Genomic DNA, 15220 nt, shown 5'->3' with positions numbered 1-15220 from the left:
AAATGAATAATAGTCACAAAAATATTTGTTCTCTAAATGGAACATATCATTGCTTTCCATGGGGGTGTTGATTGTTTGGTTTGTCCCAGAATTAACGTGTATTTTGGAGTTTCTTTTGGGTTCCTTTTTTCCCCCCTTGTATATGTGTAAATCAAGGTTGTGTTCATGTTTATTTGAAGCTCTCCATCTGTAAGTGGCTGATACACCAGATCTGGAGGGATGGGAGGCTCTGACTGGGGCATGAATATGTGTGCAAAGTCTGGTCACGGTCAGCTGACCCTCCACCCCCAAGGTAAAAGAAAAAAAAACAACAACCAGAAAACCACAGACGCACACACACACATACACCACACACACAAACACATATACACACCTCATATACACATGCATACATACCACACATACACCACACATGCACACGGACAGACACACATATGCACACACCACACATACACACCATAAATACACACAGACAGACCACACATACACACACACTTAGACACATACACACCACACACAAATGCAAACACACAAATTCTTTATCACATATCACACACACACACACCAGCACAAACACATTCATGCCATAAAAAAGACCCTAAGTAGGTACATTCAGGTCTGCAAGCCTCTCCTGCCAAGGCCCACAAACAAGCCTGCTGTGCTGCAGCCAAGTCTCCCTTGGACCAGAGGAGGACTACTATTCAAAGACAGCAGCAGCTTTAGTGACTGTGGAGAGTCACGCAGAACAAAGAGCCAAAAACCAAGCAAAGAGGGGCAGAAAGGAGGAAGAGACAAAAAGAAATGCAGAGCTACCAAAACAGCAATGAGCAGACAAATGGCTATCGTCCTCGCATGTGCAGGAAGTGGCTCCATCCAATCAAGTTAAGTGTTTTTCTTTTCTGTGTCACAACAGTCAGAGGGAAAATCCCATTTTACAATGTTCTCAATCGCTAAAGCACTACACCCTATTCTCTGTGTTGTAAGTCATTTTATTGTATCAGTCACTCTTTTGGCTAAACCTTAAACAGTTCATGACAGCACAATTAGAAAAAGACTGAACAAGTACGCCTTCTTTGGAAGGGCTGCCAGGACAAAGCCTCTGCTTTCTAAAAAGAACATGGCAGCACGGCTTAGTGAACAAACCACAAGACTTCTGAAACACAGGTCTCATTTCTCCTTTGGAGAGATAAGACGAAAATAGAACTGTGTGGCCCAAATGCACGGTGCAACATTTGGTGAAAAGCAAACACTCACCATATCAGCGCAAACACCAACTGTCAAGCACAAGTACAGCTGAAGCTTGGGCCAACTTCGACATGCGACATTACAATGATCCCAAGCACAGCAACAAATATACACCAGAATGACTGAAAAATAATAGGTGGCCCGGTCAAGTGCTGAAGTGGTTTGGTGGGACTTTATAGGTGCAGTGAGTAGAATTTACTCACTAGATGTGAGTAAATTGTAGATTACAGTCAACTGAGTTTTGAGATTTTCAAGTCTTTTTTTATTCCCTTCTAATTCAAGTGCAGCAGCAGTGCCAGGTGTAAGCAATCCTTTATCTTAGCAGGCCCCAACCCCCGTGCCACGGACCGGAGTCATTTGGTACCAGGCTGCGAAAGTTGAGGCTCGGGTGTGAAATTTATGGTTTTCAGGGTTTTTTAGTGTTATTTTTTTATTGTTTTTAATCATTAACTCAGTTTCCCTGGGTCTTTTCCCATGTGTTATGAATAAATCTTTTTTTTGGTACCGGCACTGGTTTTATTTTGTTGTATTTATTCACGACACCTAAAAGGCCGGTCTGTGAAAATATTGTCGGCCATAAATGGCGCAAAAAAGGTTGGGGACCGCTGCTTTATCTGATCTACTGACAATAACTAATTGCGTAGTAGTATTGTAGTATTGTATAGTATAAATACGCACATTCATTCACATTTTTGTGTTTTAGAGGCCTGACTTCAGTTCAGGAGATGAGGCTTCCCACAAACCAGCACCCGCTCCTTCCTATTTTTATTGGAATAATTCTGAGAATGCATCAATTTGTTGGGAAACACAATGATACACTAATAAATCAATAAATAATTTCTCGCTGTGTCTTTAAGAGAGCTGTGCATTAACAAATGCATTAAGAGTCGAACACAATTCAACCACAATGATGTGAGAGTCTGATAAAGTCAGACTGAAGATAGTTACTTCATAAAAGTGTCTCTACACTGTTGAATCATAGGATGCACATAGTTCTTCTGCTTCTGCATTCTGGCTCTTTTTCAGTAAATGGCATGGTGTAATATGTCCAATGTTGTTGCTCATCTGAGTGTGTACTTAAATAATTTTAGAACCTGATAAGGACTAACTATTAGTATTATTATTATTATTTGCTTTATTATGTTGTGATATGTGAACCATTTGACTTGATAGAGCTTTCTTTTTCACATGACTGTATGAGGTGTAATGTGCACTGCAGAGAATGAAAGGATATTGTTATCATGTGGAAATTTTTGTTAAGGTTAAAAAGTTTAAAAAGGAAGTTTTCATTTCATCACCTACCTGACCACCATCCTTTAGCTTCTTTTTCTTCTGTGTGAAGCATCTTGAATAAATAAAATTTTATTCAACCAAAAATACTCAAATCTTTACAGGAAAGCATATTCTTTGTAGTTTAAAAATGAAACACTCATGCTTTTTTTTCAAGTTAATTTTAGAGGAAATTAAGATGATCTGAATTGGTTTTGGATGCATTGCAATAATGAGACTGAGCTACAGTGCGTGAGAAAGGACTGAACTCTCATACATGTGATGCTTAGTCACCTCTAACTGCTGTTCAGAATAAGTAACGAATAAATGCGATATATATCTATGGTGGCCCTGAATAATAAAGTGAAAAACCTGAAAGTCTTGTGTTGTCTACTCACAATTCTGCAACTTCAGAACAGTACAAATGAAAGCTTTTATATTTCAAAAATGCACCTGGATGTGAGGGATTTATTTTGGTCTTTAAAATAAAATAAAGCCTAGTCTAGTGTTGTTGTGTTCTAGTTTTTTTTTTTTTTTTTTTTTTTTACCAAGTTTAATGTTTAAAGAAGAAGTAAAAATGACTGAGTTAAAGACATAAAATTTAAGTGTTTTGATTTTTCTGACGGGAGAGGAAACAATATTTTCTCATACAGTTTTCAGTAATGGGATTGAGAAATGTGCAAGGCTTTGAGCAGATGACAACTTCTGGCCCAGTTCCTGCCAGTGAGGCAAGGCAAAACGGGGCCAGAAGGCATTCTCACAGCTTCAGACCTCTGCATGATGTAGGCGGCATCAAAGCGCCGCCACCGACACTTCCTCAGAAAGAGCCGGGGGGAAACGCCAGGGGGATGGTGGTCTATCTCTCTGCCTTTCTCAGCCGCCTCTCATACCTACCCTTCCCCGTTCTCACCTCCTCCTACAGCCTCAGCCAGCTGTCAGTGGGAGCATGCCGAGGCATTGCACTCTTGTCAAACACACACACACACACACACACTTACAGGACAGAGAGGGGAGAGGAGGGGGAGGGAGATTGAGAGATGTGATGTGGTGACAGTAGAGTGATTAGTCTATACACAGAGCTTAGAAGAAGAACAAAACATGGAGTAAAACAAAGGCTTTGTGCAATGGAGATATGGTATAAAAGATCAAAAGGAAACATGGGAGCGTCATTACTTGAGAAAAAATTATCTCTCAACTGAGGGAGAAGGATCAAGGTGCTGGGAGAGTCCCCACAGTCATAGGATGGAATACTGACATTAAGAGCATTCAACAGGCAGGAGAACAATGGGAATTACATTGGGGTCTGGCTTGGACCTGCTTTGCAAAATTTGAAAATAAAACATTTTTAACTGTCAACACATTCCCCCGCAAGCTAATGTCCAAACTCTGAAACTGACTAATAAAAAAAAATTGCACACAAATAAGGCATTCACTTCTCTCCATGATTATATTCCAAATAGCAGCACAATGGACCATTAGCTCCTGCAATGAAGACGATGGTGTTTCTATTCTCTCCATGTGTTCAGCAAATGATCAAATTAAGATGCACGACTGTGCTTTTCTATCTGTCACACTCGCTGTGCACAGAGGGATCTTCAGCCAGACCTGATTTGCTGGAAAAAGCTGTGTGTCTGTGCACAATTCCTGGGTGTGCAAAGTGAAAGTTTAAAGTCAGTGTTCTACATGCATCTGTCTTCTTTGAGTGCCACGGTCCTGCATCTAAACTTTATGCAAGAGCAAAGGCACATGAGAACAAGCTTGACCGCTAACCACACCTATGTGCGTAGCATTCTGGCTATGACTCACAAATCTTTGATAAGTGGCCACAATGTTCCACACAATAAGTTATTGCTGATTAAACCTGCTCAGTCACAAAAGCGTCATTGTGTTCCTCTGTGTTCAGTGTCAGTTGTTGCAGTCACGGTGACGGTGCATAGTAAAGAGATATGGAATTAACTCAGAGCAGACTTGAGATTCAAAGATAAGAAAATTAATATGAAACAAAGCTATCAGTAAAAAAGAAAAAGAAACCGTAACATCAGCATTCTCCTCTGAATTACCCAGATTGTGTTTTATTTAAATCCTTGCCGGTGCTTCATTTGTTCTGGAAGGGCTACGTTCTGACATTATATATTTATTACACAATAGTAAACTAATATTGTCATCCTTCCTAAGGTTTCCATCATCATATAGTAGCCGGTAATATCTCCCAAAAGTGAAATACTTCCATGAGGCGACCAGAATTGCACATTAAAACCGCTCGGCCGGGTTAGATTGCCTGACGGGGCGCGTTGTGAGCGAAAGTTTTCTCTGGACTCTGAGCAGACAGACGGACATGGTGTGATATCGCATTAGCATTATGGCTCCCAATTCACTATTCCCAGGGTGGTAGATACGGTAGCCTGGTGGGCATAATGTGTGTCAATAATGAAAAAGCATCAAAAACCTGGAGAGCAGAAACGGGATTCTCACAAAATTGGCCATTTGCAGCAGGTTGTAATTTTGAAAATAGCCCTGATGAAAAAAATTGAAGTGTTTTGCCTGATGCAGCTCAGTTACTGATATGGAAACTTCTGTCACATTCAGGACGTATCTTGCCAGGTGACTTGCCTTGCTGCATTATTATGGGCCCTGCTTTTCTGTGATATAGCATTTGCGTCTGCAGATTAATAATTTGGAGAAGAGCTGTCCTTAAGCTTTAAAGCCTTGTGGAATATAATAGCTTATATAGTATATATCCTCAGAGGTGTTTAAAGGGGACTGATTAGAAGCTCTGTGTTGTTATTTTCGGACTCTACTATTGCAGCTTTAAAGAACACATCACCTCAGTTGATTGTTCATCTGAAACTGACGCTTCACTTTCCTTCCCCCTCCCTTTAAGCCAACCTTCTGCTGATTGGTGGCCCCTCGCAAGCAAAAGATTTGAACAACAGCTACATGAGACTAGCTCAGGGCTGGAGCTGTGGGATCTTTAAGGATATGCCATCGTGTGTCATACATCACAGAGATAACAATAGAAGAAACTAGCAGAAACTGATTGTGCAGAACGTGATGTTTATGTTTAATATGTGCATGTGCATGCCAAAGTGGCCTTAGACAAGATCCTGAACCCTGAGTTTCTCCTGGTGTGTTAGTCAGAGTGCAAATGTTAGATAGAAAGCACTTAAAGAATATAGAAACAAGTGCTCGTATGGCTATATGGGTGCATGGGTGAATTAGACATATTGTATAAAACCCTTTGAGTGCTCAAGTAAAGCAGAAGAGCGCTATATGAGAGCCAATACATATGTCGTATACCAGCCCATACATATATCCACCACTGTAACTGTATAGTCAGAAAATTTAAAAAAGTGTAAAAGATTCTCTTTCAGCTATGAATAACAAAAAAGAGGAAACAAAACATTAAAGGAACAGGTGATGAACTGTAGCAAAAGCTTAACCCTCTGAGTCCTGATGTCTCCGTTATGCTAGCCTGTAAAGTTGCTCATGTAGCTCACCTTCATCTGAGTACACAGCGAATGGTTTGACTATGAAAATGATTTCAATGAGCATTAAAATAACAAATAAGGGAGTATATTTTAGACTCAATCCCAGTGTTTACTCAAGCTGTTCTGGGTGCAAATGATCACTCAACACTTTATTTTCCTACTGTGATGCATTTTGTTGATATTTTTCCCCTTCAATATGTCACCCAACCGTTCACTCGAGTCTTCTTTATGCAACATATTCCTTGGGTTGTTAAAGTCGAAGCATGCTAGCTAGAAAGACACTGCTCTGCCCCGTCACCTCTTTGTACACACGCCCTTGTGAGCTATACACCACTTTGGTCATTTTCCAGTGAAACGAAGACCAAAATTTAATTTCATCACAGGATTGTGTGGATTTAAATCAGAGCATTATCATCTGTTTCTTACCCCCCGTAGATAACGGAGGCAATATTTTCCTCTGCCTCCCAGAATAATCCTTAACCAGAAGAGATGGTCCAAAAGAAGAAAAATCCCTTTTGAGATAGGATACTCAAGAAAATTGAAAAAGTTATTATTAATCCCGCTGCCCAGCATCAACAACAAGGCATATACAAACCTGCACGCATGCCAGCACACACCCACACATACACAATGACACACACACACACCTTCCAGACAAAAGCAGAAGAATGAAATGAGATTTCCCCCCACTCCCAATTTGAAACATGCAAAGAAATTGTGCTCTTTCTCTGCAGACATGAGTCATGTTGCACAGTGATTTTTAATTTCATTGCCCGTTTCACGAAACAGGGTAAATGTCTGAACCAAGCAGCAACCTCTGGCACTGTCAAAATAAATCCAGTGTGAAAGTGCCAAAAACTGCAGTTCCTCTAATAGTCACTTGGGCTTTATGGATAGTTTCCTCCTTCATCACACCTGTATGGCGGGTGATTTAAAAAAAAAAAAAAAAAAATCCATCATAATCATGATTATGTTTGATGTGAGATGTCAGACTAATTTTACACCGTGGGCCACATACAGCCCACTTTCAACCTACATGGACCAGACCAGTGAAACTCCCAGTTTAACTACACATTGAATTCTTCTTCTAGCTTCATATAAGCAGTGCAGTTTCAATGGTAAGTCTCCGTTTTTCTACATGCTAAAGAATTGCTGCTGTGGTAACTGTAAGAAATCTACCAACATAACTCTTTGTGCATAAATTGTAAGAAATAACAATTTCTGGTAGCTTATTTCACAGATTACTTTGTAATAATTAAACAAAGCTTTTGCTAATTCAAAAGAAAATTAAAAAATACAGTGGACCCATGATAAATACAAAACAGAAGTGTATATTGTAGTCTTAAATTTATTTTTTGTTTATTTAAATGTTCAGCAACAGGCTGTATATCAAAAATAATCATGTGATTTCAAAGTGCTTTAATTCCACAGCCGTTCACCGGTAATGATCGAAATATGTACTGTGGGAAAGAGCAGGTTCAAGTGTTTTCAGAGGGGCACACACTTGTGAGCACTTGAGAACATTGTAAGTTTTGTATGTATTTATATTCAGCCGCGTATCTTAAACTTTACCCCAAGCTTCTATGCCCGTTACTTTAAAAAAATATATAGTCTTTTGAAATTGGACAATTCTTTTTGAAACACCCTGTATTACTTTTTGTCAGGATCAAAAAAAAAATCTATGCAGTTCTTTACATTTTCCAAAGGTGTCCAGTGGGCCGGATTAGAGTGTTTAGTGGACTGATTCTTACCCCCGGGCCTTATGTTAGACACCTCTGCTCCTAAGGCTTAAATGTAGAGGCCTGTTTGCTCATTTGGGCAGCTAAAGCTCGTCAGCTAGGCCTCACCTCCGGTAATAGAAGACACTCAAAAGGACCTCTTAGCCATGGTTGTGGCATTGGCACCTTTTGGAATATTAATAAATATACTCTCAAATTATATATCTGTCCTGTTGTGATGCGAAGCTTGTCCTAGAAGTTTCTGCCTCACTACAGACGTGTCTGTGCAGCTTGCTAACAAACCTTGCTAGCTCTCTGCTCATAGGTTCACAGCCAACCTCTGGGCTAAATATGACATCCAGCCCCCCCAAAAAAACCAAACGAAAAACTCATTAACGTCTTTTTAAATACTTTACAATCTTTCTAAAAAAAACAAACAAAAAATAAAACAAACAAACCCAAAAACCAAAAACAAAGCAGTAAAATTTTTGCAACTTACATTCGAGTGTCTGTGTTTCAGGCTTAAAACAACTGGAGTCTGTAAATCCACAAATGTCCATGTCAGTTAAATTGTAGAGTATTCAAAACTACAGATCAGACTTGCGGACACACCAGCCTGCACAGTAAATTAGGACTGCTTTAGAGCAACAACACTTTAATGAGTGGCAACAAAAAAAAACGCTGCAGTATTAAAATCACTTCCTGGATATTCCGTTTGAATTTACCGTGCCTTAATTGCATGGCCCTTTTCCCTTCATCGCAATTACAGCATTGTTATATGCACTGCTTTCTAATGGCATTGTAGCGTTTAACTCTGATGGTGTTGTAATGAGCCTTTAGCGCTTGTAGTTCAATTGTTTCGGCTTTATTTTTCATTACAGAAATACTCGCCGACAACCCAACAGTGTTGTACACGGAATCCATTCAAATAGCTTCTTTTCAAACTCCCTCACCCTCTCGTTTTTTGTAACATTAGGGATCACTGCACGCTGCTGTTGGAGTGGGCTGGGATGCTCTACAGATAGGGAAAGGGAGGAGGAGGAGAGCGAGGAGGGCGGAGGATGAGAGAGTGAGAGGGAGACGGGGAGAGCGACAGAAAAAAAAAGAAAAAGAAAAGAAAGAAAAGGAAAAGCGCCCGGGTCCATCTCTCTCCTCTTCATGACGTAGCTCGGTGTGGTCCCGGGGGTCCGCCGCTCTCTGGTCCCGTCTCCACAGTCCGAGCAGCCTGCGGTGCGACGCGCGCGGTGCCGAGCGGCGAGGTGCGTTGCGGGTATCCGCTGTCCTTCTACTTCCACGCTCCCCCGGCTTGTCCCACATATCAGTGAACTGTTTCCACACTGCCTCAACAGAGAGAGGAGAGACCCCGCGGAGAGAGAGAGGGCGGAAAGGAGAAAGAGAGAGAGAGAGAGAGAAAGAGAGAGAGGAGGAGGAGTAAAATAAAAAAAGGCATTAAGAGGAGAGAAGAGGAGGAAGGAGGTCGCCTTAGTCCCTCTCCTGAATCTCCAACGAGAAGATGCTGAGAATAGCCGGCGTGCTGGCTGCTCTGGTTTTGGGGTTGAGCGCCGCTCACACCAAAGGTACGGTAGGTGAAGGGCAGCGTGTTCTGCGTGGTGCCCGTCTGCCAGTGTGCTTTATTATTATTATAGTGGGTGGCTGTGGTCAGAACTGCTGTGCGTGGATGCAGAGAGATGACCATCTGATACAGCGAACTAATTGATGTTTCTGCTGATTGCACTGTGTGCGCGTTTTGTTCCTCACTCCAAGACAGGGCTGTAATTTTCCGCTGGTGTTTCTGCGTGGACTTGTGGATACTTAGCACTTGATAATAACTAAGCCCCCGACGGCACTCGGAAGTATTCGTTTTTATCTTCTGTGGCATCACTACAGTCGCTCTGTGTTACTCAATAAAGAGCGCACAGTGACCTTGTTATGGCCTATATTATAGGGTGGGCTAATCTCAGGTGGCATCGCTAGAAAATTGATTAGGATAGCTCACCCTCTTCACATTTGTTTCTTTATGTTTGTGGCATGTTGAGTGTAGATGAAGCATCCTCGTGCACTATTTGAGGTTACAGGCTTTCCTGTTTTCTGCTGTTTGTGACTGACAGGCGGAGGAATAGGCAGGGGAAAGCGAAGAAGAAGTTTTAATTAAACAAACAAACGAAAAAAATCATCCAAGACTGCGTGTATATATATTCGCATGCATGTAAGAAAATACATGACAGAATATAGTTAAAGCAGGGGGGGTTAGTGTGTGTGTGACCTGTCATGAGCTTATTGTTTGAGAGAATCTGCATGACTCACTTCTGAAGTCCAGGATCTTGGAAAAGGACTAAGGCAATGTCTTTGCCTGAGGATACACATGCCACGCACATGTATGTAACGTGGCAGCCCCCAGCTTAGTGTTGCAAAGATATGTACCTATGTAAGCAGCTAAATATGGCAAATTCTGCAAAAGCAGTCGAAGCTTTCAAGATCCAATCAAACTTTTATGAGTCTCCTTTAAAAGTCATGCGCTTTTGTGTGTGTACCTGTGTCAGTCCACAAACTGCCTCTAAGTACTGGCACTTACTTTTGGCTCATTTCAAATTGCAAAACACGCGCCGCGAAAAATCCCCCAAGCCACCTGATATACCATAATAACGTCCAGATGTCATAAATCTGTGCCATACTGTTGGCAGTTTTGCTTCGCTGCTGAGCTAATTTTAGGTCTCCCAGCATCCCCACTGCAGCGGGGCCGCTCGGTCCTCTTGTGAGACTGGCATGTGCCGTAGGTAAGCAGGTAAATGCGGCAACAAGTTCGTGCTAATCAACTCCCTGTAGACCTGGGCGGGCTTTTGCACAGCAAAATAACAAGGTGACACCTGTCAGTTTCGTCTGGCAGCCACGCGGTACCAGAACTGTGATAAGCTGTTCATCCTCCTCGCCTTCTGACACGGGGAAGATCCTCCCTGCTGCTGGTCGGCTGGCTGCCTACAGCTGCAATCTTTTCCGTGTGTGTGTATGTGTGTGTGTGTGTGTGTGTGTGGAAGGAAAATATATGCTAATAGACCTGCTGTGGGCTGCGACCTGGCCAAGAGGTCAAAGTTTTGCCTTTAATGCACTTTTCAGTTGCACGCAAGCAACAGTGGGGCTGTCTATCATGTGCAAATACATGTTACCTATTAGGGTATTAACTGGATTAGTTCATAGATGTAATATGGCCAGAAAGAAAGGGTAAGGTTGCTTTGTAAGGAAGGATTTATTGCGTGTGTGTGTGTTTTTTGTTATCCAGAGCTTGGCTGTGAAGTAAACAAATTACTGCCAAGTCAATGGGGGTGGAAAAAACCAAGCACACCATGGTTCTAATTGATTCTCCTGGGACACTGTATAGTGCAGTTAAATCCAGGAGAAAATAAGAGGCTATTGTATCCAGTATCTGCTGCTATCTGTTGCTCTGTACATTGCCCAACCTTTACCATCCTTTCCTGCTTCCTGTCACAGCTTCTGGGAAGCAGACACAATAAGAAGCACCATTCCCTATTTTCTTTTATTCCTTAACTCCAAGTCTGGTTCTCACTTTCAGCTTTTGAGATAACAACTGAAAGAGTGCATCCGTGTCAGGCGCCGGAGAGGGATTTGCCTCTGCAGGGCCAGTATACAAAGTTGTTTCCCAGATAACTTCGAAGCGCCGCCGCTCCTGTCATTTTGTGTTTAGCCACCGTTTCATTCCAGGAAGGCGACTTCCTTTAAGCACCGTCACCCTCGAGTCATCCAGTCAGACTCGGCATGCAAGCGTGTGTTTCTTACTTAGTTGTCAGTAATCAGAGCTTGAAGTGTTAACATCCCCCTTGCATATGTGTGTGTGTGTGTGCGTGCGCTCGGAGCGAGAGTGATGGATTGAAGCCAACGTGTTGACAGCTGCCAAGTATGCAAAGATAGGCAAGGAGGTGATGTCGTTTACAAAGGAATTATTGCGTTCGCTAGATACACGCTGCGGCTCAATCGATTTCCCCAGGACCGACCGTGTCCCAGCTCAACAGGGAGAATCTCCTGGCAGCGAGGCAGAAAGAGCTATACAGTTTTTTGCCAGTGCTGCCCGGAGCCTTGCTTTTGTGTAATTCCAAGCAATATGAACTCTGAATTTAGATAGCTCATTACCAGCACACTGTATTTTAATTCAGCTGCCCACTGTGTGACTCTTTGTTGGGGGAACCTTTTTGCTGCTTTATTATATCCAGATAAACACACTGTAGCACCCCCCCCCCCCCCCCCCCCCCCCCCCCTTATCAGTGAGCGTGTAAGCAGCTAAGTGTGTAATATTCAGCCAGTGCTGAATATTACACACTTGCTATGCTAACCAGCTGGCTGCTCGGACATCTGCTAGAGAAGTTGCAGGATTAATCAATGCAGGTATTATAATTTATGCCATTCCTTATAGAGCTTCTGCATGTGCAACTGTGTGTGTGTGAGCTAGTGCTTTTATGTGTGTGTGTGTAGAGGGGATAAAGACAAGCCAAGAGGATAGGCATTTGAGGATCCCATTAGCAAATAAAAAAGGGGGGTGTCAAAAAAATAGAGGCAGATTTATGTCCACTCCGGTGGAGGAGAGGAAGTGCATTATAGGGAGCACTCTATAAATCCTCCAACGAGGCTGTGACACAGTGTGCGGCACAAATCCTGTCCAGCTTGCCACGGCCACGGCGAGGCGAGCCTCAGTGACACAGAGGAACTTCACAGATTTCTTTTTTTTTCTTTTCCACGAACACTTTCTTTCTTTTCCTATTTTTTTTTCTTTTCTCAGAGCTCTATGCCATTTGTGAAGTAGGAGAGCTTAAGCGGCTGCAGTGACGGAAGAATGCCAGGCCGCTGATCCCGGCACAGTTCCACAAGCATTAGAGACAAAAGACAGAGTCGGAGTGGATAAGTTTAAGGAGAAGGTCGAGAGGCTTTCTGTGATCCCATGAGTGCCGCGGCTAGATTCGCAGGGAGTCTTGTGACTACGGAATAACACAGTTCCTTACAGCATATTGAACTTTGCTCATTAGCGAACAGATGCTGTTTTTATTGCTAATGAGAAATCAAGCCTTTGTTCTCTGCCTCAGTGCTAAGGATGGCATGAATATGGGGTAGTGTCGATTGGCTATTTGTTGCTTCCTTTCAAACTTTCATATAAAGCCACAAATGAAAGGAAACTTGGTCTCTGTTATCAGATCTTGGTGTATTCTGCTTGTCCGAGGTATTCCACAGTGGCCTTTACACTTATATTCGCCTACATCTTCACGCTATATACAGTATCTATTTGTTCAGCCTCTTCTGCTTTTGCTCCGTTGTTTTTTGAGACGGGGAACAGAAGGTGGGAGGGGCTTTTTGGGAGTCATGGTGGCTGACTGAACTGGGTAAAACATACAGTGAGTAGGTGTCTCAACTCTCTCTCTTCTTTCCTTCCTTCTTTCCTTTTGGTTGTTTTGAGTGGTCACAGCTGACCATACTTGGCAGCAAATAGGCAGCCAGGGCCTATTGATTTGCCCTACAGACAGACAGAGAGTGAGACACACACACACACACACACACACACGCAGAGGAAGGCACACAGAGAGGATTTGATCAGAGACGAGGCTAGAGTAGATTTTGCAGAATTAAGTTAGATGCTGCAGTGTCTTTTTTGAGATGCATTTGGAAGGAGCAAAGAAATCAACTATAAAGGGAAAGAAAAAGAAAGGATGGATGGATTCAAGAAGCAGAAAGAGGAATGCAGAAATGAATTATTGCCGTATTTAGAATTTTTTTCCTATGGACCTTCACGAAAGTTGTGCAAACACTTCTTTGAAGCTTTTCACCATTTCATGTGATCTTCATCAGCAGATGGCCTGTTATGATGCATTACACACTACTTGGAATGCATTGGTTTACCTTTTCTCTTAGAAGATAAAGTAATCTGTTCCTGTACTCATTACCAAGTGAAAATATAAGAAAAAAATAAAAGAAATTTAACTACAAAGTGACATATTCCATTATATTCTTGTCCTTTCATCCAAAGATCTGCATACCTCTACTCTTTAAAAGCTCCACCCATGTCTTCTTCATGACCTCACCTCAGGCTAGTGTTAAGTAAAAACATTTCTCCCATCTTCCACTTTGATAAACTGTTGATGTGTTTGCTGCATTTAGTCACACTGATGTGTTGCATTACTTTGTATTACTTTGTTAAACAAAAATTAAAGGTAATTCTTTTTTTTTTGTCAACACTGATTTTGGAGAGTGATGGTGTGCTGATTAGCACTTTTGCCTCAGAGCAAGAGGTTTCTAGGTTTGACTCCACCTGCTGGCCGTAGCCTTTGTAAGTGGCACTTGCATGTTCTCTGCATGCTTATGTGGGTTTAATCTGGGTACTGTGGATTCCTCCCACAGTCCAAAGACATGCATTAGTTAGATTAACTGACAATTCTAAATTGTCTGTAGCTATAAGTGAGCTTGAAAAGTTGCCTGTCTCTGTATATTTGCCCTGTGATAGGCTGGTGACCTGTCCTGGGTGCTCCCCACCTTTCACCCTGTGACTCCTGCATGTGCCCTGCTAGGCACTTTAGGGACTTTTTATGTCTGTTAACATAGGGACCATTTAAAGGAACATTTAAGCAACTCTACCTTTGCTGAACAATGGTGACTGTGGTCATATGGGGACAAAATTGAATCTTCTTGCTTCTAAATGGGCTTTCATATTGTCTTTCTAGAAACTGGCTAGAAAGCTGATGTTATCTTTAGGCATTGGCTGTCTTAGCTTTCAACGAATTATGTCATTTATTAAAAAAAAAAAAAAACAATAATGGAAAACACTGTTGTAGTCCAACACGTCCACATTACAGGTCTAACCTTTGGTATAAAAGTGCCAATTAATTACCATTAATATAAATTATGGACATGCTCTATTACACCGTTATCACTTAGCTGCTACTACTTTGAAAAAAAAAAATCCACTTGAGACACAACAAATGCTTTTAATGAATCCCAGGCACTGGTTTGTAAATGCTTGATTTAAATACATAATATTTCCATAACAGTACAACTCCTACACCTGTCAGTCACTGTAAAGCAGGACCCGTGTTCTCATAAAATAAAAGGAAAAGGAATGAAGAAAACACATTGCATTAAGAAAACTTGTAACCTAAAAAAAATAACAGTTTAATAACACTTGCAAGTGAAGTACTGCTGTTCAGTTGTGTTTCGCTTTGATGGCTTTTTTTGTCACCTGTAAGAGTAGAAAACAGTGGAGTCACATGAAGAGGTCGAACATTTTGATACGATCCTGTTCTCACTTCAAGCGCCTTTAAAGCTATAGAGCTTAAGTGCAATTCTGGAGCCTTGCTCTCTCCATTGCTGTTAATTTAACAATGTCAAGTATCAGTGAGTTTTAAATGTGTGAGCTTTGTTTTCAACAATAACAGAAACTGCATCAGGCTGCGGTCTTTTAACTGATTTATTAGTAGAATTTTGTGTGTCTTGATGTCTACCAGATGGTGACTT

The 15220-nt window shown here is 41.7% G+C and overlaps 1 protein-coding gene across 1 annotated transcript in view; it reads left to right on the top strand.

The window, feature by feature from the left end:
- The first annotated feature begins 8729 nt into the window (after window positions 1-8729).
- The window catches only part of LOC102783717 (calsyntenin-2-like), a 321541-nt gene continuing 315050 nt past the window's right edge, over window positions 8730-15220 (top strand). The window contains exon 1 of the mRNA XM_087850771.1: window positions 8730-9297. Within this exon, the coding sequence (XP_087706897.1) occupies window positions 9234-9297 (64 nt within the window). The 5' untranslated portion in view covers window positions 8730-9233. The remainder of the gene's footprint in view (window positions 9298-15220) is intronic.

Source organism: Neolamprologus brichardi, chromosome 14 (genome assembly GCF_056152115.1).
Source record: "Neolamprologus brichardi isolate AB-2024 chromosome 14, ASM5615211v1, whole genome shotgun sequence".
Lineage (NCBI taxonomy): Eukaryota > Metazoa > Chordata > Actinopteri > Cichliformes > Cichlidae > Neolamprologus > Neolamprologus brichardi.
This window is presented reverse-complemented; position numbering and strand designations above follow the sequence as displayed.